Here is a 26,647-nt window from a genome sequence, read left to right on the forward strand (position 1 = left end):
CCCTATATTTTTAGCCATTTTTCGCTGCTCTCTAAAATCCCAATCTTCTGGCTACCACTAATATTTGCAGCATTTTCTGACTTTTCTGTTGATTTGATACCATCTGTAACATCTTCAGTTAACCACGGAAGGTATAGTCTTCCTTTCTCTATGGGATATCTTTGTCAAAAGTTATGAAATATCCCCTTAAATATCTGCCACTGCTTCTCTGTTGTCTAAACATTTAATCTGTTTTACCATTCCTCTTTCACCAACTCTGCCATCATACCCTTGTAATTGCCTTTGTTTAAGTTTAAGACTCTAGTTTCAGACTCGCATTTCTCATACTCAGACTGAATGTGTTTTTACGGGCTGTAACTCCAATAAACTGAACCAATTCTAGCTACCATGCTGAATGCATATTTCTCTGTATGAGATTAAGAGAGCGTTTTACCTGGAGCATAGAGCTCCAAAATGACAGCATCATGATCAGCCTGCTCACCATATTGACAGCTGTTCTTCAGCATGCACACTAATGCCCTCATTGGTATAGTGTCCAGTGTATTATGCTCCAACAATGGATGTGCCTGCTGTGGATGTCATTTTGGATATTGAAAAACATTCAGTGCTACCAATATGATTAGTATAAATCTCTTGAGGCTCTTTCAACTTAATTCTTAGCAATTTTAGTACAAGTTGCCCATTTTTCCTTCTCACTCCACTTTACATTGGCAGGTATTAAATTTCAAACTGCCATTTGTTCGGCTGGCTTAATTATTTTATTTAACTCATTTTTAATTTCTGTTTTTTTTTCCTTTCACTACTGCAATTGGGCAGCATGGTAGAACAGTATTTAGCACTGTTGCTTCATAGCGCCAGGGACCCGGGTTCAATCCCTGGCTTGGGTCACTATCTGTGCGGGGTCTGCACTTTCTCCCCATGTCTGCATGGGTTTCCTCCAAGTGCTCCCACAAGTCCCGAAAGACGTGCTGTTAGGTGAATTGGACATTCTGAATTCTACCTCTGTGTACCCGAACAGGCGCCGGAATGTGGCGACTAGGGGCTTCTCACAGTAACTTCATTGCAGTGTTAATGTAAGCCTACTTGTGACACTAATAAATATTACTATCAATTCTAGTTTGGTATCATCTGAAAACTTAATCGATATTTGGATTTCTGGGTTCAAGGCACTAATGTAAATTAGAGATGCATGTGGTCATATATTTCCTACTGAAGTACCCTGGAATCACATGTTCTTTATCCATAACTAAGAATTATACTCAATAACCACAGCTTGGAACTTATCTAATAGCTTTACATGTAGAACTTTATCAAATGTCTTCTAGAAGTCAATTACAACAAATTGCAGGGTTGATTAATGTGCATATAAAAGCCAAGAGGGTTGTTGAAGTAGGATCTTCGCCAATAGCTCAATGTTGACTATTGTTTACAATATTATTACAGGTGTCAGTCTTGAGTCAGTAGTAGCATTCTACCTTGGAATCAGAGTTTCTGTTTCCACGTTCTGATCAATATTCATCCTTCAAGCAACATAACTGAAAGCAGATTACATAGATAGAATCATAGAATTTACAGTGCAGAAGGAGGCCATTCGGCCCATCGTGCCTGCACCAGCCCCTGGAAAGAGCACCCCACTTAAGCCCACGCCTCCACCCAGTAAGCCCGTAACCTCACCTAACCTTTTTGGACACCAAGGGCAATTTATCTTGGCCAATTTACCTTACCTGCCCATCTTTGGACTGTGGGAGGAAACCAGAGCACCCGTAGGAAATACGGTCATTAGTTAATTGCTGTTTGAGCGACCTTGATGTGTGCAAATTGGCTGCTGTACTCTAAGTTACAACTGTAACTGTACTTGATAAGTACTTAATTAGTAGTTTTGGGACTTCCTCACGGCGTGAAAGGTGCTATATAAATGCAACCGTATTCTCATTGTTATAGAATCCCTACAGTGCAGAAGGAGGCCATTTGGCCCATCGGGTTTGCACTGACCCTCCCAACACTCTACCTAGGTCCACTCACCTTCCCATCCCACACTACTCCCTTAACCTAACCTGCACAGCCCTGGACACTAAGGGGCAATTTAGCATGGTCAGTCCACCTAACCTGCACATCCTTGGACTATGGGAGGAAACCAGAGGAAACCCGCACAGACATGGGGAGAATGTGCAAACTCCACACAGACAGTCGCCCAACGCTGGAATTGAACTCGGGTCCATGGAGCTCTGAGGCAGCAGTGCTAACCACTATGCTACCGTGCCGCCCAACAAATAATCAAGTTTACATCTCAGTTCCATTATTTTAAATGGGATCCAAATTAGACTAATGGATCTGGAGTTGCCTGTTTCAGACAACGCTCTTTTCTAATGTGGGCACAAGGCTGGTCTGCAACCCATCTACAGGTATCTTTCCACTGGCTAATGACACCTGCAAAAGTATTTCCCTTTGAGGTTATTCCTTTTTAAAAATTTCTTCCCCTGCCCCAATAAAACACCTTGCGATGTTTTCTATGTTAAAGTCACTATATAAATGAATGTTGTTGCTGACGGGCGGCTTTTATTTTTCATAAAATCCTTTTGTTCAAAGTAATTTATTCTATTTTACATTTTTAGGCCGTTATCAAAACGTTTTTTTAAGTAAGTGATGTTGCAACTGTTCTTGGAAACAATGCAGTGTCGTACATGTATCAGCGATGCCTGTTATCTGTAAACCACAACCTGATACAAACCATTTATGTTCTATAAAGGAGGTCACATACACACCATGATTGTGGTTCTTAAGGAGGCGAGTTAGATGATGTCAAATCATTCATCCATAATCTTGCTACCATTTAAGGTCTTGTGAAAATATGAGACATATACTAACTGTGATGTGTGGGATAGCTATTCAAGGCAATAATATACTTAGACTTAACTAGTCACTTAAGATAAAAGCAAATTACTGTGGATGCTGACATCTGAAACAAAAACAGAAAATGCTGGAAAATCTCAACAGGTCTGACAGCATTTGTGGAGAGAGAACAGAACTAATGTGCGGAATTCTCCATTGGCGACCCGGGAATCGGGAAATTGGGCGAAGAATCGCGAGTCAGCTGAAAATCGTTGCCGGCGCCAGACGCCCGCCCGAATGGCATGCTCTGGTGCAGGACAGCGGCGTCAATGCATTCTACTCCACACATACAGTAAACGTTGATGGCATATTATTAAAGGGCTCGAACCGGTATTCTCCTGGACTCCCACAATGTTCCGCCTCTGCAGGAGGAATTGCCAACGGTGCTTTTCAATTGTGGTTTTAAAAATTGTAAACCGCCGCCTTGGCTACTGAGGGAGGGAGAGGGGATGGGACATGTTCCCAGAGTTGCTTCCGTGGACTGCCTGTCCTGCAGCTGGCAGGGCATGGGCATGGGCTGGGGGGGGGGGGGGGGGGGGGGGGTCAGGGTGACCACCCTGGGATCGAGGTGTTCAGGCACGGACCACCATTGTCGCGCCCTCGGACCGCCTGCCCCCTCGAGGGCTCGAGGGTTCCTCCCTCCATCTGATGTACAGCAGCACTTGTGTGGTGCGCACCAGATGCCTCTTCACTAAAGTGCACAACCGAGGTGGGCATTTCTGGCATGGAGGAGAGTGTTGGAGACAGCTGTGGCGGGATGTCCGTGTCGTCCCAGACTGGTGCTCCAGGGTGTCTCGGGCTGGGGTTTCGGGGGCTCACGTCACTGTCCGCTGCCTCCTCGTTGCTGGAATCTGTTCGAAGTTGGTTTGCACCAGAAGGGCTTGCCTCGTCGCCAGGTGATCGTGCAAGACACAAGATATGATGCATGATTGGATCACGAGTTGAGGTGATGTGGGGTGGGTCGTACCATGTGTGCGATAAGGACACCGCAACTCAACAGTGGCTCACTTGGTTGCCCGAGGCCGACCTCCGCCTCAGTGATTGCCTTCTCTCCGGCCCCACCGACGAGGTCTGGTGCCCGCTGCTCCATGACGGTGAGGGGGCCGCAGATCCGGCGTTCCCCCTCCAGCCTTCTTACTGCAGTTATGTGCTACCTTCTCCTGGGGGAATGGGAGGGGCAGGGGGCGGGGAGACAAAAAGTGTACAATGTTGGGCAGTCGGATACAGGCAGAGGGGGTGGGTAGCTGGGTGCCCAGCCATGGTGGGTGGTATGGATGCTGGCATGTGGTGCAGGGTGGGGAACGCACACACTGCTGGCGGGTGGGGTTTGGTCTCCTTCTGGGTGGTAGGTGGGTTTACGGGTGTGTGGGGCAGGGTGTGTTACCGGGGCACAGTACTGCCTACTCACCCTGGCTGCCCCAAGGAGGTTGTGCAGCTTCTTCCTGCACTGCTGTCTGATCCTGGCAATGGGGCAGATGGCGCTCATGGCCTCTGCCACTGGCACCCAGGCATGGTGTACATTAGCGGGTGGCAGCCTCCTTTGCACCCCGGGGTACAGGGTGACCCACCTCTCTCCACGGCATCCAGCAGGGTCTCCAGTTCTGCGTCCATGAACCGGGGTGCTGCTCTTCGTGCTGCTATCTTGTTGGCAAGAATGAATGAATATGTGTGGGGAGTGGAGTGCTAATATTCTGCTTCAGCTTGTCAGTCCCTCGAGTGGCAATCCTGACCCCAGCAAATTGGACACTGTTCGCCCGTTAATGGATCATGAATTGCTCTGGAAACAATGCTAATTTAGTTGTCGAGGAAGTCCACCGATTTAGTACCTGTGTCAACACTTAGTTTCTGAAACAGAGAATCCCGACCAATGTTTTGAGTCTGGTGACTCTTTGTCAAGGTTCAATTAAGAACTCTGCGGATTGTTCAGTAATGCCTCAGGAGTGATGTGACCATCAATTCACTAGACACACGATTGGAAGTAAACTGTAGTTTTAATAGTCTTACAACTAAGCCAGCCTGCGACCAGAGGAACTGAGAGCAGGCTTACGGCTGCAGTACTTTATACTTCCGGTTAGTGGGAGGAGCCATGGGCGGAGCCAAGGGTGGAGCCCAGTACAAACTCCTCATCTCCCCCTATGGGCAGAGCCGCACAACGGCTCACATACAGAGCCCACAAGGACACAATACAACGCAATGTGTGAATTATGATGCATATAATTCACCACATTCACCTCCTGCAAAAAAAATCAAGTCCGGCGGGGGTGACGGGTCTACAAATTGAGCTGGTCCGGTGGCCGAGTCGTCCTTTGGGATCGGCAGAGCACTGGGGTTGCAGCCTCTTCGGGTGGCTGGGTGGTGGCGGTCGGTGAGGGTATGATGGTGGACTCGGGTTGATTCGGTCCGAGCTTCATACCTGACCGGTGCGACGGGCGCAGGAAACCTATAGGCGTGGGGGCGCGGAGCGTGGGCAGTGAACCTATAGGTGCGGGGGCGCAGGGGGCTGGGTGGAGTGTAGTGTGAGGGGCACCTCGGCGGTAGTGGTGGTGGAGTTGGATCCTGCAGGCGCCAGGTCCCGGAGGGTGTCCTGACGCCCGTCAGGGTATTCAATGAAAGCGTATTGGGGTTCGAATGGAGTAGTAGCACTCTCTCTACTAGCGGATCTGTCTTGTGTGCCCGGACGTACTTGCGAAGGAGAACCGGGCCCGGTGTCCTCAACCAGGATGGGAGCGAAACCCCTGTGGTAGTGCCCCTAGAGAAAACAAATAGTCGTTCGTGAGGGGTCTGGTTGGTGGTGGTGCAGAGGAGCGACCTAATAGCATGGTGCGCGTCGGGGAGGACCTCCTGCCAGTGTGAGGTCAGGAGATTCCTGGACCGGAGGGTCAGTAGGACGGTCTTCCAGACCGTCGTGTTCTCCCTCTCCACCTGCCCGTTCCCCCTCAGGTTGTAGCTGGTAGTCCTGCTCGAGGCGATGCCCTTGTCGAGCAGGTACTGACGCAGCTCGTCGCTCATAAAGGATGAACCCCTGTCGTTGTGTACGTAGCTGGGGAAACCGAACAGGGTGACGATACTGTGCAGGGCTCTGATGACTGTGTGGGAGGTCATATCGGGGCACGGGATGGCAAACGGGAAGCAGGAGAACTCATCGATGACGTTCAGAAAGTACACATTTTGATTGGTCGAGGGGAGTGGCCCTTTGAAATCGATGCTCAGACTTTCAAAGGGCCGGGATGCCTTTACGAGGTGGGCCTTGTCTGGTCTATAGAAGTGCGATTTGCACTCCGCGCAAATTAGGCAATCCCTGGTGATGGCTTTTACCTCCTCGGTGGAGAAAGGCAGATTTCGGGCTTTGACGTAGTGGGCGAGCCGGGTGGCAGAGGTCATTGTGGATAGCTTTCATGCGGTCGTCTTGCGCGCTGGCGCACGTGCCGCGGGACAGGGCATCTGGGGGCTCGTTGCGCTTCCCCGGTCGATACATAATATCGTAATTGTAGGTGGAGAGTTCGATCCTCCACCGCAGGATTTTATCATTATTAAATTTGCCCATTTGCGAGTTGTCAAACATGAAGGCAACCGATCTTTGGTCGGTGATGAGGGTAAACCTCCTACCTGCGAGGTAGTGCCTCCAGTGTCGTAGGGCTTCCATGATGACTTGGGCTTCTTTTTCGACCGAGGAGTGTCGAAGTTCCGAAGCAGAGAGAGTTCGGGAGAAGAAGGCAACTGGTCTCCCTGCCTGGTTCAGAGTGGCTGCGAGAGCGACCGCTGAGGCGTCGCTTTCCACCTGGAAGGGGTTGGATTCATCCACCGCCCGCATAGCAGCTTTGGCGATGTCATCCTTGATGCAGTTGAAGGCCTGGCGGGCCTCAGCTGAAAGAGGAAAGAGTGTGGCCTTAAATAGTGGGCAGGCTTTGTCCGCATACTGAGGGACCCACTGGGCATAATAAAGAGAAAAATCCCAGGCACCTCTTGAGTGCCCTGGGACAATGAGGGAGAGGGAGTTCCACGACATAGCCGAGGATGGCTAGCCTGGTTGTGCAGAAAACGCATTTCTCCGTGTTATAAGTGAGATTAAGTTTCTGGGCAGTTTGGAGAAAATCGGTGGAGGTTGGCGTCGTGGTCCTGCTGAACATGGCCGTCGGTAGTGACATTATCCAAGTACGGAAACGTGGTCCGCAGCCCGTACTGGTCCACCATTCGGTCCATCGCTCGTTGGAACACTGAGACCCCATTCATGACTCCAAAGGGGACCCGGAGGAAATGGAAGAGGCGGCCATCTGCCTCGAACGCCGTGGAGTGGCGGTCGTCCGGGCAGATGGGGAGCTGGTGGTATGCAGACTTCAGATCCACCGTGGAGAATATGCGGTACTGGGCGATCTGATTAACCATGTATGCAATCCTGGGGAGGGGGTACGCAGCGTGGAGCGTGAACCGGTTAATGGTTTGGCTATAGTCCACTACCATTCGGAATTTTTCCCCGGTCTTGATGACCACCAGCTGAGCTCTCCAGGGGCTGTTACTGGCCTCTATGACTCCCTCACGTAGGAGCCTCTGGACCTCGGTTCTAATAAATACCCTGTCCTACAGGCTATACCGCCTGCTGCGAGTGGCTACGGGTTTGCAGTTTGGAGTGAGGTTAGCAGAGTGGAGGGGGGGCGATTTTTAGCGTCGCTAGACTGCAGATAGTGAGTGGAGGTAGGGGTCCGCCGAAGCTGAGTGTGAGGCTCTTGAGATTACATTGGAAGTCAAGTCCAAGTAACAGTGGGGCGCAGAGTTCGGGGAGTACGTACAGCTGGATATTAGAGTAGCTGGCGCCCTGAATCGTTAGGGTCGCGACGGTGCGCCCTTGTATGTGGACAGAGTGTGAGCCCGAAGCGAGGGAGATAGTTTGCCGTGCAGGGAAGATAGAGAGCAAACAGCGTCTTACCAGTTCAGGGTGTACGAAGCTCTCGGTACTCCCGGAGTCGAAGAGGCACGGTGTCCTGTACCCGTTAATTTTACCGGTCATCATAGAGTTCTGGAGGTGTTTCGGACGCGACTGGTCCAACGTGACTGCGCTGAGTTGCGGGTAGTCGGCGGCTCAATCAGCTGTGCTGGAGTGGCCCTGTGATGACTGTCCGCTGAGGTCGTAGTCTTCGAGATGAGGTTCGGAGGCTGGAGAGGATGGAGCCCAAGATGGCCGCCCCCGTGGATCGCAGGTGGCGGGCGGCGAGGAAGATGGCGTCCAAGATGGTGGCCCCCATGAGTAGCACGTGGCCAGCCGCTTGGAGGAGGGTTTCCAATTTGGTGGCCCCCATGAGTCGCACATGTCGGGTGGGGGCGGAGTCGGCAGACACGCTGCAGCATTGCGGGCCTGTGAGTTTGGGAGGCGAGTGCTCTGGACTGCGGGGGAGTTTGGAGTTTTCGACTTTGCTAGGCATACTCGGGCATAGTGTCGGGCAGTGCTGCCGTGGGTGTTGGGGCTGGCCAGAAAAATGGCATGCTGGTGCTGCATAGTGAGAGGGTGGCCGCTCGGTGCAGGGCTGGGGCAGTCGCTGGTCGGGGGCCCACGATGGGGTCGCTTGGTCCGTGTACCGAGATGCAGTGAAAAGTATTGTTCTGTGTACAATCCAGACAGATCGTTCCTTAGGACATACAGTAGATACACAAATGTAAATACACAGACAGAGACACGGGGTAAAGCATACCGAGTGTGGTACTACTCAATAGAGAAGATGTGTGGAGAGATCAGTTCAGTCCATAAGAGGGTCATTCATGAGTCTGGTAACACGGGGGGAAGAAGCTGTTTTTGAATCTGCTAGTGTGTGTGTTGAATGTGATTCACACTATATAGTTGCCAATATCACTCCATGTATATATATTCATTATCTACCCGTTATAAGATTAATGCTGTATATAGTTGCCAATATAACTCTGTGTATATATGTTCACTATCCACCATTGTAAGTGCAGTTGCACTATCCAACCACCATGGGGAGTCGCTCTGGGAGTACGCGAGAGTTTGTACTGGGCTCCTCCCTTGGCTCCGCCCAGGACTCCTCCCCCTGGGACCGATGTATAAAGATCAGTGCCTTAGAGGCAGCCTGCCAGTCATCTGGAGTTCAACGATGAGTAGGCTGGCTCTGTTGTAAGTGTATTAAAGCCTCTGTTCAGCTCCAACTACACGTGTTCGCTGAATTGATGGTTCCATCAATTTAATACACTTAAGAAGCTGCCGAAGTAAAGGATGGAATCCGCTCTAAAACCAGGACGTCTAGAACTCGATCCGCAGGATGCAGAGGCGAAAGAAACCTTCTGCCACGTGCGATCCACGGGCCCTAGCTGCATCCCCAGACTCAAACAGCTCATCGGAGGAGTACGACCTCCCCGGGCAGTCACCACATGGCCCGCAACTCAGCGCAATGTTCCTGCATCAAGCTCGCCAGAACGCAGCGGCATCTACTCGACAGGACGCCCACCAGGCGTCCCGCAACTCAACACGGTCACCCTCGACCAATCTCGACCAATTCGATAACGGAGGTCCAGATCAATGGGTACAACACGTCGTGCCTCTTCGACTCCGGGAGCACAGAGAGCTTCATACACCCAGAGCTGGTAAGACGCTGTTCCCTCCCTATTTATCCCGTCAACCAAACTATCGCCCTCGCTTCGGGCTCCCATTCCATCCAAACCCAAAGCCGCACTACAGCATCGCTAACGATTCGAGGCGCTAGCTATTCCAAATTTAAACTGTATATCTTGCCCGACCTCTGCGCGCCACTCCTCTTAGGCTTGGATTTCCAATGTAATCTCAAGAGTCTCACCCTCAGCTTCGGCGGGCCCCTGCCCCCACTCACTATCTGCAGCCTCGCCACGCTGCGCAACGCCCCCCCCCCCCTCCTCTCTTCGCCAACCTCACCCCGGATTGCAAACCGGTAGCCACCCGCAGCAGGCAGTACAGCCTGCAGGATAGGGTGTTTATCAGAACAGAGGTCCGAAGGCTGCTCAGTGAGGGGATCATAGAGGCCAGTAACAGTCCCTGGAGAGCCCAGGTGGTGGTCGTCAAGACCGGGGAAAAATTCCGCATGGCCGTCGATTATAGCCAGACCATCAATCGCTTTACGCTCCTAGACGCGTATCCCCCTCCCCAGAATCGCAGACATGGTAAACCAGATTGCCCAATATCAGGCATTTTCCACGGTGGATCTGAAGTCTGCATACCACCAGCTCCCATTCCGCCCGGAGGACCGCCACTACACGGCGTTCGAGGCCGATGGCAGCCTCTTCCATTTCCTCCGGGTTCCCGTCGGCGTCACTAACGGGGTTTCGGTGTTCCAATGAGCAATGGACCGAATGGTAGACCAGTACGGGCTGCAGGCCACGTTTCCGTATCTGGATAATGTTACCATCTGCGGCCATGACAGCAGGACCACGACGCCAACCTCCACCGTTTTCTCCAGAAGCCCAAAAATTAAACCTTACATACAAGGAGAAATGCGTGTTCTGCACAAACAGACTAGCCATCCTCGGCTACGTCGTGGAGAACGGAGTCCTGGGCCCAGACCCGGACCGCATGCTCTTAGAACTCCCCCTCCCCCATGGCCCCAAGGCCCTCAAACGGTGCTTGGGGCTCTTTTCGTACTACGCCCAGTGGGTCCCCCAATATGCGGACAAAGCCCGCCCACTCTTTAAGGCCACACGATTTCCCCTGTCAGCTGAGGTGCACCAGGCCTTCAGCTGCATCAGGGACGACATTGCCAAAGCAGCCATGCAGGTGGTGGATGAATCCACTCCCTTTCAGGCTGAGAGCGACGCCTCAGAGGTAGCGCTAGCAGCCACTTTAAACCAAGCAGGGCGGTCCGTTGCATTTTTCTCCCGTACCCTATCCGCTTCAGACCTCCGACACTCCTCAGTCGAGAAGGAAGCACAAGTCATCGTGGAGGCTGTCCGACACTGGAGGCACTACCTCGCAGGTAGGAGGTTCACCCTCATTACCGACCACGTGTTCGCTGAATTGATGCTTCCATCAGTGAGTGTTCTCAGACTTTTGTATCTCCTGCCCGACGGAAAAGAGAATAACTGGGGTGGGAAGGGTCTTTGATTATGCTACGTACTTTCCCAAGGCAGCGGGAAGTGTAGACTGACAAGGCCGGCATTTATTGTCCATCCCTCCCGTTGAACCAACTTTCAAAATATCTATTACTGTGACTAATTTTTGTGCAGATTGTAAATATTTTGGCAGAGATTCTCTGGCTTTCCCGTGGTGTGTTTCTCAGAGGCAGAAGGTGCCCCCCTCCCCCCACATTGGCCAGTGAGAGATCTTCTGGTCCCTCTGCGGTTAATGGGATTTCCCACTGAATCTACCCCAAGCCACCAGGATGTCTGTGGCGGGAGTGTGCAGTCAGCAGGATCCGGTGTGAACAGCCGGAAGATCTTGCCCACTGAGTCTATTAAAACATTAAAATGAAGGTTTCTGGGTAATTACATAGGGAGCTTGTTGTTGGTTATCTAATAGCATTTTCTGCATTGATGCATAACAAGTAAAAGTTTGTCTCCCACAGAATAATTTTAGTCAGTTTCATGTTACCCTTACAGTTTGTTGATAATAGCTTTGTGTATTATGCCTGTATCCTTATAGTCCACTGACAGTACATAATCAATATGAGCATTCAAAATTAAATTTCCTATTCCATTTCTTGAAAACTTCATTAATAAAAGTTTATGCATATGCTTAATGAATAAACCCATTTCACAATAGTTACAAACAAAATTTAAACAATAGGAAGAATAAGTAGTGTAAAATGTAAAATATGATCCTGTCCTTCATAACAAAGCAGATATCTCTACCCGTTTTTGTTGAGGAGTGTTCCAATTCTCTTTCCGTGCCTAACGGTGTACTAAGGCAGACTACTTTCTACTTCCATTGCTAGTAATTCCCGGAACAGGTCACTAATCTGTCACTAGGGGCTTATGGATTGAGGGATGCCACTCCATATCAATCATGGCTGATCAGGAGTCTATCCACTCTTATCACCAGCCATTGGCATGTTGGAAGGATTTGCAGGTTGACACACTCAACCTGTTTGACTGTATTGTGAACGCACCTTCTTTTGCCATCAGGTCTAGGGTGGGACTCAAACCAGGAGCTTGTATCTCAGAGGCAGGGATACTGCCACTGCATCACAATTCGTTGTGGAGTGTGGTGCATTTTAAATGTTAGTAGTAATGATAGATGTATTTAAACTTCAAATTTGAAGTTTGAACTGATGATATAATAATTAGGGAAATGTGAGATAGAAAGACTGATTAAAGATAAGCAAACTCTTTATTCCTCAAACGACTAGGCATTCAGGCTGTTTTCTACCAGATAGTACCTTGTTTTGTTCTTCAATATCATAGATTCTTGGAAACATTGCACTATCACAGCCATCCTTCTCAATTCCCCTCAGCTGAAGGTAAAATTGCCATTTGGTTTCAAAGGAAAACCAGTTCTCACGATAATCTGTGAATTTGAGCAAATATAAGATTGTGCAAATGAAATAAGTCATGCAAAGTGTAGCAAATATAGTTTTAATCTTCACCTAACAGGAATAAATATTCTGCAAAAATGAAAGCCTGACTACACAGGTATTGCTGATACCTCTATCAATATTATCCTATCATGGTTCTCTCCACTCTACTGAAATCTTTACGTCTACTTGCTGCAATACACACCACTTACCTCCTCCCTCCTCCAGCCTGTCATCACCATTCTCTGCATTATGGATTTCTCTCCCCAAAACCAATTGTTACATTATCATTTTCTTCAAATGACTCCTAAAATTATTTATTGGTCCTTTCCTTTAACATCTCCTAATCCCTGCTCAATGTCTACTGTTGCTCCTGTAAAAGTAATTCTGATGATTTATTAGAAAAATGCTACAAGATAGGGGCCATATTTAATTAATTCTATTTTTTGTGCTGTGACTGCATTTTATTTTCAACCTTGTACACGGAGGAGGGGTCTGTTTGCTTTGCTGACTTAATCATGGCTGATCGGAATTCAAATCTTGTTCAATAAATACAAAAAGTCCCGACTGGGTGTAGCACTGTTGGTTAGCACTGATGCCTCACAGCTCCAGGGACCCGGGTTCAATTCCAGCCTCGCTTGACTGTCCGTGCGGAGTCTGCAAATTCTCCCTGTGTCTGCATGGGTTTAATCCGGGTGCTCCAGTTTCCTTCCACAGTCTAAACATGTGCAGGTATGGTGTAGTGCAGGTACGGTGTATTTGCCATGTTAAATTGCCCTTAGTGTCCAAACATAAAAGTTAGGTGGGGTTACTGGGATAGGGTGGATGTGTGGGCTCAAGTAGGGTGCTCTTTCCAAGGGCTGGTGCAGGCTGAATGGCCTCCTTCTGCGCTGTAAGTTCTATGATTTTATGAATGTATTTGGAATGCCTCAATGCAAGCAAGGAAACTTAATATGGTATTAATCTGCTGGTATTTTTCATAAAGACAAGGATAGCAGAAATAAATCAGAGGGCTATACCGCTGCTGTAAGGGTTTTTTAAAGGGGCAATTTAGCATGGCCAATCTACCTACCATACACATCTTTGGGTTGTGGGGGTGAGACCCATGCAAGCATGAGGAGAATGTGCAAACTCCACATGGACAGTCACCCGGGGCAGGGATCGAACCTGGGTCCTCAGGGGCCAGAATTGCTGATCCTGGAGCCATGTTGATGCCATCGGGAAACGAGACGGCGTTTCCGACGGCGTCAACGCTTAGTTTCAGGATCAGAGAATCCCGCCCCATGTATTGAGATTTCGGATTAGTACCCGCCTTGGTTCATTTGGTCGTATTCAGCAAGTCATGGATCCGTGTTCTGAAACTGGAGAATAGAATCTAGGACAATATTGCCATATGATAATGAAGGAGTGCTCCGTTTCAGATGAGATATTAAATGCAGCCTGCTGATTCAGTTGCAAAAAAAAAAACCATGAGGCCCTCCAGGCCCAAGCTGTATATTTAAAGAAGAACCCGACCAATTTTTCCTGACTGAAAAAAATGTTAAACTTGGAAAAGGCTGTAGAATTGGTATGAGATATCAGTGAGGGAACCCCACGGGTGTTTTTACTACTTGGCAGTCTGCGTTCTGTTGTGTAGCAAGATTTAAAACTGCTCCTACTTTGTCACATTCGAAGAAAAGCAGAAAATAGTTTTTAATGATCAACACCTGGTTAGTGTGTGCTACTAAATTCCGCATATTCAATTACATTCAATAGTAGGTTCGATCAGCAGCTATTCTGGAAAACCCTAGACAGGGGTGGGCAATGAATCAAGCTGCCTACTTTGAGCCAGGATAGAAGAGAACAAAGACTCACACGTTAAATAGTCAGTTGGTGAGATCTGCTAAAGGAAAGACCAGTGAGGAACAGCCAATTTTTATTCAGGAACAACGTAAATTTTAGTTTGGCCGTCGTAGAAAACTGGAATTTCCTTCAAACACGAAGAGACAACAACGTGCATTTTTATGATTTTGCTTATTCACCCGGATAATGTTCTGCCTGCTTTTGAACTGGGGACCTTCCATGTGTAAAGTGAATGTAATAACTACTACAGTATAGAAACAGCTGAAGTTAGCAGGATTTTAGCTAAGATTTGGTCAAAATAGTTACTCAGTTTTCTTTTAAATTAGTGAATGTTAACCATGTATATCAGAGTTGATCTTTCTAAGGTGTTTTCAGTTTGCTTACTGATAAACTGAAGGCGTGTGCATCAGGAAGAGATGGGCCGGGATTCTCCCTTCTGAGTCCCCACGCCGGCGGGGAAACCAACGCCAACCACTCCGCCGTCAACAGCCCCCGAAAGTAAGGAATTCTCCGAACTTTCGGGGGCTAGTTTGACACCGGAGTAGTTGATGCCGCTCCAGCCAGCGGCGAAGGGACAACACGAGTTTGCGCATGCACGGAACGGCCGGTGTGATCTCACGCATGCACGGACTGGCCGACGTATTTCCGCGCATGTGCAGACCGGCCGACATATTTCCATGCATGCGCGGGTGTTCACTTCTCCACGCTGATCCCCGGGCAATACGGTGGAGCAATAGGGGCCCGGCACGGAGGAAAGAAGTCCCCCACGGAACAAGCCCGCCCGCAGATCGCTAGGCCCCGTTCGCGGGCCAGGCCACCGTGGGGGCCCCCCCAGGTCAGATTCTCCCGTGCCCTTAGGAGGACCACCCCCGCAGACACACCTGCTAGGTCCCGCTGTGCGTGAGGTGAGTAATCATTCACTCCAACGGGACTGGCCAAAACTGGACGGCCGCTCGGCCTATCGGGGCCCGGAGAATCGCTGGGGGGGGGGCGCTATCAATGGCCCCTGAGTGGCATGGCGGGAATCCCACAGCCACCCGAAAAACGGCGCCGGAAAATAGGGCATCCGGGCAGCGGGGCGGGTTTCGCGCCTCCCCCACCGGGGATTCTCCAACCCGGCGGGGGGGGGGGGGGGTTCGGACAATCCCGGCCGTGGTGTCCAATTTAGATTGCAAACGAGTTCTACTGTTATGCACTCACCCATGTTGGACAGTGGTATATTTTACATTGGGAAGTATTTATAGAACATAGAACAGTACAGCACAGTACGGGCCCTTCGACCCACAATGTTGTGCGACCATTTATCCTAATGTATCAACCTAACCTACACCCCTTCAATTTACTGCTGTCCATGTGCTTGTCCAGGAGTCGCTTAAATTTCCCCAATGCTGGCAGTGCATTCCATGAACCCACCACTCTCTGTGTAAAGAACCGACCTCTGACATCTCCCCTATACCTTCCTCCAATCAACTTAAAATTATGTCCCCTCGTGACAGCCATTTCGGCCCTGGGGGAAAACTCTCTGATTATCCACTCTATCCATGGCCGGGATTCTCCCCTACCCGGCGGGAGGGGGGGGGGGAGGGGGGGGGGGGTCCCGGCGTGTTGGAGTGGCGTGAACCACTCCGGTGTCGGGCCGCCCCAAAGGTGCGGATGTCTCAAACTGAGGGGCTAGGCCCGCGCCGTGATGGTTCCAGCTCCGCCGGCCGGCGTAAGTCCGCGCATGCGCCGGAGCGTCAGCGGCTGCTGACGCCATCCCGGCGCATGCGCTGGGGAGGGGGTCACTTCCGCCTCCACATGAAGACCATGGCGAAGGCGGAAGAAAAAGTGTGCCCCCATGGCACAGGCCCGCCCGCCGAACGGTGGGCCCCGATCGTAGGCCAGGCCACTGTGGGGGCACCCCGCGGGGTCAGATCGCCGCGCACCCCCCAGGATCCCGGCGCCCGCCCGCGCCGCCAATCCTGCCGGTCAGGTAGGTGTTTTGATTCCCGCCGGCAGGAGAGGCTTGTCAGCGGCGGGACTTCAGCCCATCACGGGCCGGAGAATCGCCGCGGGGGGCCCGCCGACCGGCGCGGCCGATTCCCACCCCCGCCGAATCTTGGGTGGCAGAAAATTCGGGACACGGCAGGGGCGGGATTGACGCTGGCCCCGGGCGATTCTCCAACCCGGCGGGGGGGGTCGGAGAATCTCGCCCGATGTCTCTCATCACCTTGTATACCTCTATCAAGTCACCTCTCTTCCTTCTTCGCTCCAGTGAGAAAAGCCCAAGTTCTCTTAACCTTTCTTCATAAGACATGCCCTCCAGTCCAGGCAGCATCCTGGTAATTCTCCTCAGGACCCTCTCCAGCCCATCCTTCCTATAATGAGGCGGCTAGAACTGGACATAATATTCCAAGTGTGGTCTAACCAGGGTTTTATAAAGCTGCAGCAAAACATCGCGGCTCTGTAAATGAAAGCCAACATACCATACGCCTTCTTAACAACCCTATCAACCTGGGTGGCAACTTTGAGGGATCTATGTACGTGGACCACAAGATCCCTCTGTTCCTCCACACTTTCAAGAATCCTATCTTTAACCCTGTATTCAGCATTCAAATTCGACCTTCCAAAATGAATCACTTCACATTTATCTAGGTTGAACTCCATCTACCACTTCTCAGCCCAGCTTTGCATCCTGTCAATGTCCTGTTGCAACCTGCAACAGCCCTCAACACTATCTACAACTCCCCAAACATGCGTGTCATTGGCAACCTTACTAACCCAGCCTTCCACTTCCTCATCCAAGTCATTTATCAAAACCACAAAGAGCAGTGGTGCCAGAGCAGATCCCTGCGGGACACCATGGGCGGGATTCTCCGTGAACTGGTGGGGCGGGCCACTCCGGCGCCGAGGAGTGGCATGAACCACTCTGGCGTTGGGCTGCCCCGAAGGTGCGGAATCCTCCACACCGTCAGGGGCTAGGCCAGCGCCGGAGTGTTTGGCGCCGTGCCAGCCGGCGGGGAAGGGCTTGGTGCCACGCCAACCGGCGCGGAAGGGCCTCCACGGCCGGCGCGAGTTGCCACATGCGCAGGAGCTCTAGCATGTGCTGGCGTCATCCCAGCGCATGCGCAGGGGGGCACTTCTCCTTACCGGCCATGGCAGAGGTTGACAGCGGCCAGTGCGGAGGGAAAGACTGCCCCCACGGCACAGGCCCGTCCGCAGATCAGTGGGCCCCGATTGTGGGCCAGGCCACCGTGGAGGCACCCCCCCGGGGCCAGATTCTCTCTTCCCCCCCCCTCCCCCGCCGAGGAGTCTGCAGGCCGCCGGTGGAGCGAGGTCACGCCGGTAAGGACCTGTTGTGATTTACAGCAATGGGACCCGCCGAAAACGGGCGGCCACTCAGCCCATCGCCGGCCGGAGAATCGCCGGGGGGGGGGGGGGGGGCGCGGGCGCTGCCAGCAGCCGCCGACTGGCATGGCGTGATTCCCGCCCCCCCCCCCCCCCAACCTCGATGCCGGAGAATTCGGCAGCCGGCGGGTGCGGAATTCACGCCACCCCCCTGGCGATACACCGATCCAGCGGGGGGTCGGAGAATCCCGCCCCACTGGTCACTGACCTCCAGGCGGAATACTTTCTATCCACTACCATTCGCTGTCTTCTTTCGACCAGCCAATTCTGTATCCAGACAGCCAAATTTCCCTTATCAAATGCCTTACTGAAATCCATAGACACCACATCCACTGCCCGACCTTCATCAATGTGTCTCGTCACATCCTCAAAGAATTGAATGAGGCTTGTGAGGCATGCCCTGCCCCTCACAAAGCCATGCTGAATATTTTTAATCAAACTATGTTTTTCGAAATAATCATAAATCCTTGACGGGGTTCACCCTTCCGGGGGGGGGAACCGGCGCCAACGACTCCGGCATCAATGGGCCCCCAAGGTGACGCCGGAGGGGTTGGCGCCGCTCCAGCCGCCACCAAGGGGATGGCGCGAGTTTGCGCATGCGCAGAATGGCCATCGTGATCTCATGCTTGCGCAGAACCGCCGGCATGATTCCGTTCATGTGCAGGCTGGCCAGCATATTTTGGCGCATGCGCTCTCTTCTCTTCTCCGCCCCGGCCATGGCGGAGCCCTACAGGGGCCGGCGTGGAAGGAAGAAGTGTCCCCACGGAACAGGCCCACCCGCAGATTGAAGGGCTAGGCCACTGTGGGGGCCCCCTCCCCGGGGTCGGATCCCCCCCCGCCAAGGACCGCCCCCACTGACTTACCTGCCAGGTCCCGCCGTGTGAGACGATACATAACCCACGCTGGCGGGACTGGCCAAAAGCGGACGGCCGCTCGGGACATCGGGGAATTGCCGGGGGGAGGGGGGTCGGAGAATCCCTTCCCCTATCTCTCAGAATCCTTTCCAATATTTTGCTCACCACGCACATAATTCCACGGGATTTCCCTATTCCCTTTTTTGAACAGGGGAACAACATTAGCCTCCCTCCAAATCATCCGGTACTACTTCAGTGGAGAGTGAGGACGCAAAGATCATCGCCGACGGCGCAGCAATCTCCTCCCTCGCTTCCCGCAGTAACCTTGGGTATATCCAGTCAGGCCCAGGGGACTTATCTATCCTGATGTTTTTCAAAATTTCCAGCACATCCTCCTTCTTAATATTAACCTGTTTGAGTCTATTAACCTGGTTCACACTGTTCTCATGAGCACAAGGTCCCTCTCTCTAGTGAATACTGAAGCTAAATATTCTTTTAGGGCCTCCCCATCTCCTCAGACTCTGGGCACAAGTTCCTTCCACAATCTCTGATCGGCCCTACTCTCACTCTGATCATTCTTTTATTTCTCACATAAAAGTGTAGAATGCCTTGGGGTTTTCCCTAATCCTTCCCGCCAGGGCTTTTCCATGCCCACTTCTAGCTCTCCTAAGTCCATTTTTGAGTTCCTTCCTGGCTACCTTGTTATCCTCTAGAGCTGTGCCAGATTCTTGCTTCCTCAACCTTATGCAAGCTTCCTTCTTCCTCTTGACTAGAAGCTCCATTTCTCTTGTCATCCAAGGCTCCTTCACCTTACCATTCCTTCCTTATCTCAGTGGGACAAAACTATCCAGCACTCGCAAGTGCTCCTTAAGCACTTAAGCTCCGGGTAGCACGGTAGCATTGTGGATAGCACAATCGCTTCACAGCTCCAGGGTCCCAGGTTCGATTCCGGCTTGGGTCACTGTCGGTGCAGAGTCTGCACATCCTCCCAGTGTGTGCGTGGGTTTCCTCCGGGTGCTCCGGTTTCCTCCCACAGTCCAAAGATGTGCAAGTTAGGTGGATTGGACATGATAAAATTGCCCTTGGTGTCCAAAATTGCCCTTAGTGCTGGGTGGGGTTACTGGGCTATGGGGATAGGGTGGAGGTGTTAACCTTGGGTAGGGTGCTCTTTCCAGGAGCTGGTGCAGACTCGATGGGCCGAATGGCCTCCTTCTGCACTGTAAATTCTATTTTTTTAAAAAACAACCCCACATTACTGTTGTGCATTTCCCCAAGAACAATTGTTCCCACTTTATGCTCCTCAGCTCCTGTCTAATAGAATAGAACATTACAGCACAGAACAGGCCCTTCGGCCCTCGGTGTTGTGCCGAGCAATGATCACCCTACTTAAACCCACGTAACCCGTATACCCGTAACCCAACAATCCCCCCATTAACCTTACACTACGGGCAATTTAGCATGGCCAATCCACCTAACCCGCACATCTTTGGACTGTGGGAGGAAACCGGAGCACCCGGAGGAAACCCACGCACACACGGGGAGGACGTGCAGACTCCACACAGACAGTGACCCAGCCGGGAATCGAACCTGGGACCCTGGAGCTGTGAAGCATTGATGCTAACCACCATGCTACCGTGAGACCCACATAATGATAGTACAATTTCCCCTCCCCCAATTAAATACCTTCCCACACTGTCTGTTCCTATCCCTCTCCATGACTATGGTAAAGGTCAAAGAGTTGTGGTCACTATCATCGAAATGCTCTCCCACCGAGACATCTGACACCTGATCTAGTTTGTTGCCGAGCACAAAGTCCAATATGGCCTCTTCCCCCCCAGTTGGCCTATCTACATATTGAGTCAGGAATCCTTCCTGTACACACCTGACAAAATCTGCTCCATCCAAGCCATTTGCACTAAGGAGGTTCCAGTCAATATTAGGGAAGTTGAAGTCACCCATGACACCAACTCTGTTACTTCTGCATCTTTCCAAGATCTGTCGCCCTATCTGTTCTTCCATCTCTCTGCTGCTATTGGGGGTCAATAAAGTGACTGCTCCTTTCTTGTTTCTGACTTCCACCCATACTGACTCAGTAGACAAACCCTCCTCGACTACCTCCTTTTCTGCAGCTGTGATGCACTCCCTAATTAATAGAGCCACTCCCCCTCCTCTTTTACCTCCCTCCCTATTCTTCTGAAAACATCTAACAACCATTCCTGCCCCTGTGAAATCCATGTCTCCGTAATGGCTACAACATCGTAGTTCCAAGTACTGATCCATGCTCTAAGCTCATCTTCCTTATTCCTGACACTCCTTGCATTGAAACAGACGCACTTTAACCCATTCCACTGAGTGCATCTTTGCCCTATCAACTGTATATCCTTCCTCACAGACTCGCTGCAAACTATTTCTGCCTGTTCAACAGCTACCCTAGCCTCTGATCCATAGCTCTGGTTCCCATCCCCCTGCCAAACTAGTTTAAACCCTCCCGAAGAGCTCAAGCAAATCTCCCGCCCAGGATATTGGTGCCCCTCCAGTTTAGGTGCAAATCCGTCCTTCATGTACAGGTCCCACCTTTCCCATAAGATATCCCAATAATCCACTTATCTGAAGCCTTCCCTCCTTCACCAGCCCTGTAGCCATGTGTTCAGCTGCACTCGCTCTCTGTTCCTTGCCTCATTCGCATGTTGCACCGGTAGCAATCCTGAGACACTACTCTGCTTGTCCTGCTCTTTAGCTTCCAACCTAACTCCCTAAAATCACTTTTTAGATCCTCATCCCTTTTCTTAGCTATGTCGTTGGTGCCAATGTGCACCACGACTTCTGGTTGCTCCCCCTCCCCCTTACGAATCCTGTAGACTCGATCAGATTCATCCCTGGTCCTGGCACCCAGGAGACAACATACCTTTCGGGAGTCTCGTTTGCGACCACAGAATCTCCTATCTATTCCCCTAACCATTGAGTCTCCTATCACTATTACTTTTCTATTCTCCCCCCTTCCCTTCTGAGCCACAGAGCTGGCCGCTAGGGCCTTCCCTCGGTAGGACATCTCCCCCAACAGTATCCAAAGCGGTATACTTGTTTTGAAGGGGAATGGCCACGAGGGATCCCTGCACTGTCTGCCTGTTCCCTTTCCTTCCCCAGACTGTAACTCAGCTGCTCTTGTCCTGAACCTTGGGTGTGGCTACCTCCCTGTAACTCCTCTCTATCACCCCCTCTGCCTCTCAGTTCCCTAACGCGGTCTCGGAGGAGCTGGAGTTGGGTGCACTTTCCGCAGGTGTAGTCAGTGGGGACACCAGTGGTGTCCCTCACCACCCACATCCTACAGGAGGAGCATGCAACTGCCCTAGCTGCCATTCCCTCTGATCTGAATTCCCAAACAGATTTCAAAGGAAAAAGAAAAGAAAAGATTAAACACCCGTTAGGCCCTTAAAAAAATATATACATATATACTGATTCTACTCTCTCAAATGAACCCGCTAAAATTGATGATTCTGCTAAATGATACAAAGGTAGCTTGCTACCCCCAAAAACCAAAACAAACACAGAAATTTAAAAAAATTAAAAGACCCAAAAACTTAACAACTCTTACCTTACAGAATGTTGCTGCCCTGTGATCACAAACGTAGATATTACTTATTGACACAAACCGTATTGATGAATCTAAAATAATATCCATGGTAGACCAATATTGTAAGTCTAATTCAATTATTTATGGAACTATTGTTAGAAGACTAGTGTGTTAAATGCAAAAAGCTTTAATTATACTCTACAACAAAAGCAGAGAATGCTGTAAGGTTTAAAAGCAGAATTATTTTATTTTAGTGATCTGAACATGCTCTAAAGCAAATAAGCAGCCACATGTTTTCACAATTGATCTTTACTTGAATAGAACATTTGTACTGGGCGGCACAGTGGTTAGCACTGCTGCCTCATAGTGCTGAGGACCAGGGTTCTATCCCGGCACTGGGTCACTGACGGTGTGGAGTTTGCGCATTCTTTCCGTGTATGTGTGTGGGTCTCACCCCCACATTCCAAAGATGTGCAGGGTAGGTGAATTGGCCATGCTAAATTGCCCCTTAATCGGAAAAAAAAAAATTTTTTTAACTAAAGTTTTGTATTACACTTATCAGGATCTAGGAACAAGTATTTTCCAAATAATAAAGACAAAAATAGAAGTGTCAGATTGGCAAGCTGGTAACCTTACCTGAAAAGTGCGTCATCTTCCTTTCACAGTACTGTTCTGCAATGGGCATCACTTCCATCATTTTACGTCCCCACTGAACAATGGGCTTCCCTTGGATAGCATATGATGCAAAAAGTGCTGTACAGAAAGTACCTAGAAACCCTACCGATGAACATGTTTTAGTGTTAATGTTTCAGATAGTAAATTTAAACCAGTCTGGAATGTTTTGTATAAAGTTTCAGCTTTTTTCATTGCATATTTTTTTAAGAACAAAAAATGTTTCTGTATAGTGGCGTGTGCAGTTCATTACACAGTTTGGTTCCATAATAGTAAAAATAATGCAACCAAGTTGAGGCAGCATGTCACCAATTTGGACCGAGTTTGATGGCAAAATCCTGGTGCATGAAAGGTAGCAGAGTAAAATCAATGTACAGAATAATGCAGCACGGTGGGGTATAACGTATTGAAATAAATACAATGCAAACCTAAATACAATAAAGGCACTAATCTCAAAAGTATACAGAACAACAGATGAAGATATTTCCTCTTCTCTTTCAGCTTTTCACTTTCATGCCAGTCCCAAATGTTGCACTTGAATCATCCACTATTAGCAGATACACAAAAGTGGGTCAGACGACACACCCTAGAATCTCTTCCCTCTTCTTACACATTCACATTAAATGGTCCTTAATGCCATAGCTAAGTTTGAGAACTCATTGTGTAGAAAAATTAGAAGATGCATTTGTATCCTTCTCGTAAGCCATGTTTTACATCACACTGTACAAGGTTAATTGTTGAAGTGATGGGTCCATCCTCCAATTGAAGAGAACAGCACCAGGGACCCGATTCCAGCCATGGGTGACTGTGTGGAGTTTGCACGTTCTCCCCGTGTTGGCATGGGTTTCCTGTGGGTGCTCCCACAGATATACAGGTTAGGTGGATTGGCCATGATCAATGTGCAGGGCTACGACAGGGAATGGGCCAAAGTAGGGCGCTCTTTCAGAGGGTTGGTTCAGACATGATGGGCTGAATGCCCTCCTTCTGCACTGCAGGGATTCTATGGAGAGTGAATGATAACCGCAGTGTAGTCATTCTCAGGAGCCCTGTTGGGCTTAAATCTTAATTGCACCAACCTACTACCCAGCTCTTGCAGAGGCATTTTTCACACGAATGTCTCCTGCAGGACAGAGAGCTTTAATTTTCTATTCTTTCATTTGGGCATCACTGGTATGGCCAACATTTATTGCCCCCATCCCCAATTTCCCTTAAATTGAGAGACGTGCTAACCATTTCAGAGGACATTTTTAAGAGTCAACCACATTGCTGTGGGTCTGGAATCACATACATGTAAAACCAGGTAAGCAGATTTCCTTCCCTAAAGGATATTAATGAACCAGATGGGTTTTTGCAATAATTGACAATGGTTTAGTGCTCATCATTAGACTTTTAATTCCAGGATTTTATAGAATTCCAAGTGTCACCAACTGCCATGGTAGGATTTGAACCCAGGACCCCATGGCACAACCCTAGGTGGATTACTAATCCAGTGATGCTACCACTGCGCCATCCCACTTTCTGCAATCAAAGATTTGCAGTTCTCCAGGCCTGCCACAGGTGGTCACTGCCAGTATTACAGTAGGCCCGAGGCTGAGGATTGTCATTGAAACCCCATAATACAGGTAACTGAGGTGGGATTGCTGAGGTCAGAGGGAGGGAGATGCTGTAAAGGGCAGCAGCGTGCACTCAACCATCTTTCCCTTGCCCTATGTGAGTCCCTTTGTTGGGTACAGGATACCCAAGAAAAAGGAACCTCTACAAACAGACTGCAGGCATATCCTCCAGATTTAACCTGGTGGTTTCCCAACATTGCATGCCCCTCACCTGCCGCTAGTTGAATACCAGTGGCGGCGGTGATCAATTGGCCTCTGGGCAGGAAGGCTGTTCTTGACCCTACCCACCACAAACTTAATGGTGGTGGGGCGGGGGAAGAGTCAGGAAAGTGATGTGCTTTCTACTCTGTACTTTACCGCTCCATTATGCAGCTTGCACCCCGCCTCACCCGGTGTCACAGCTCACTCCAGATTGGCAGGGGGGTGGAAAAAGAACACACAACATACATTTTAGGAGGAAACATAAAGAGGAGGGTGATATGCGTATTGGGTATGTGGCCACTGTATTATAAAAAGTATTAGATAAACTCGCTACCGCAGGGAGTGGTTGACATGAACAGAATAGATGAATTCTCGTCAGGACGCAGAGGCATGCCTCAGTGCCCAAAAGCCCATAAGGAGCTTTTCCTGCATTCCAGCATGGCTTTCAAACTGCACAGCAAACCAGACCCTGGAGTGAAAAGACAAAACTGGCATGTGAAGTCACACGTGGGTCGGATGTAACATTTGCGAGTCATGAAAGTCTGCAGGACTGGTTTTCCTGAGCCCAGAGAAAGATTTGGCACAACAGATTCATTTAAAGGCGGTGGTGCTCGATAAGCATAAGTGGGAGGAGTAAACATGGGTTAATCTGATAGAGCTGCATGAGGAAGGATGGCGGACGGCTCATGTGAAACATAAACATCATAAATGGTTGGCAGGAAACAGCCTGTTTCTGTGTATTATAAATGATATTTTAGACAAGATGCAATAAACCAGAATCTGATGCAGGAATATATTAGTTAAAAAATGTTACAAAATGTTTGACCCCCCCCCCCCCCCCCGAATTATTTTCCTTCTCAATACAGAGATTATTTACTTCAATAAAGTGCTGTTATTTACAATGTCTTCATTTTACAACATTACACAATTGATGCAGGCTAAATTATAATAAGTGCTTTGCAAAATGAAGTTTTTGGTTTGGCTTCCGAGTACAGCATTTGAACTGAGGACAAGTATACATTTATTCCAGCATATTTTAAATGCTATTGCCAAAAAAAAGAACAAATTTATTTTATGACTGTTATCATATTGGAACAATTCTCTTGATGATCATTAGACAAACGCATACATTGCTGAAAGGGTATTACTTTATCCTTTGCGTATTACCTGCTGGATAACTGTGCGTCATTCGACCACATTCAATGCTGACTTGCAGTAGATCATTCAGTTGCTCTGCCTTTGCATAGCACATACCGATGCACATTGTTCTCGCAGCTGCTCCAAATTTAGGTTCTGCGAATTAGCATGTGACAGCCGATTAATAGTGGTGCTTCAAATTCCACATCTCTTGTACATACCAATGTTCCGAAAACAAACGTTACATTTGAAAAAGCCAACTTTCAATTGTACTGATTTACAATCATGGTGAATAATAAAACTTTAACCTCATTCCTTTAATATTGAAGTAGGGGACAACATTCAATCTGCTGACTGAATTACTAAAGTTCATGTTTATGATCTAATGGTAACTACTAATCTACTATTATTACAAACCCGGACATACTCTCTTCCACCTTCTTCCGTCAGGAAAAAGATATAAAGGTTTGAGGTCTCTTCCCTACTGATCAGACTTTTGAATGGACCTACCTCGTATTAAGTTGATCTTTTCTCTACGCCCTAGCTATAACTGTAACGTTCCATTCTGCTGTCTCTCCTTCCTTCCCTATGTATGGTATGCATTGTCTGTATAGCATGCAAGAAACAATACTTTTTACTGTATACTAATACATGTGACAATAATAAATCAAAAAAAAATATTACATCTGCTACAAATATGCCACGTACCATCACAAAATTGCTGTATGCAACAGACTATTTCCAGTCAATCATTCAGATTCACCAAAACATTAAGCATTTACTAATGCAACCTGTACACTTACAATACCAGATTACGTTGATCATTCAAACTTTCAATTGAAGTTTTCAGTTGTGGGCAATCCCAGATTAGCTGCTTTTGAGCAGCAATTGGAGTTGTTTTCTGTCCTTATCTTTGTTTTTCCTAGTATGACACGTCTTACCAGCTACTCAGTCGATAATAGAAAGGTAAGGTATATGCACATCCCTAAATACCAGAAT

At 49.3% G+C, this 26,647-nt stretch overlaps 1 protein-coding gene across 4 annotated transcripts in view; it reads right to left on the reverse strand.

Annotated features, from left to right (window-relative positions):
- The window catches only part of LOC119975422, a 62,100-nt gene that overhangs the window by 22,647 nt on the left and 12,806 nt on the right, over positions 1-26,647 (reverse strand). For 3 of the 4 annotated variants that reach the window (XM_038815057.1, XM_038815055.1, XM_038815054.1), the window contains 3 exons: positions 25,679-25,804; positions 22,662-22,802; positions 12,237-12,364 (listed from right to left, as the gene is read on the reverse strand). In XM_038815057.1, the coding sequence (XP_038670985.1) occupies positions 12,237-12,364; positions 22,662-22,802; positions 25,679-25,804 (395 nt within the window). The remainder of the gene's footprint in view (positions 1-12,236; positions 12,365-22,661; positions 22,803-25,678; positions 25,805-26,647) is intronic. The other variant, XM_038815056.1, reaches the window with a different exon arrangement.

Source organism: Scyliorhinus canicula, chromosome 13 (genome assembly GCF_902713615.1).
Source record: "Scyliorhinus canicula chromosome 13, sScyCan1.1, whole genome shotgun sequence".
NCBI lineage: Eukaryota > Metazoa > Chordata > Chondrichthyes > Carcharhiniformes > Scyliorhinidae > Scyliorhinus > Scyliorhinus canicula.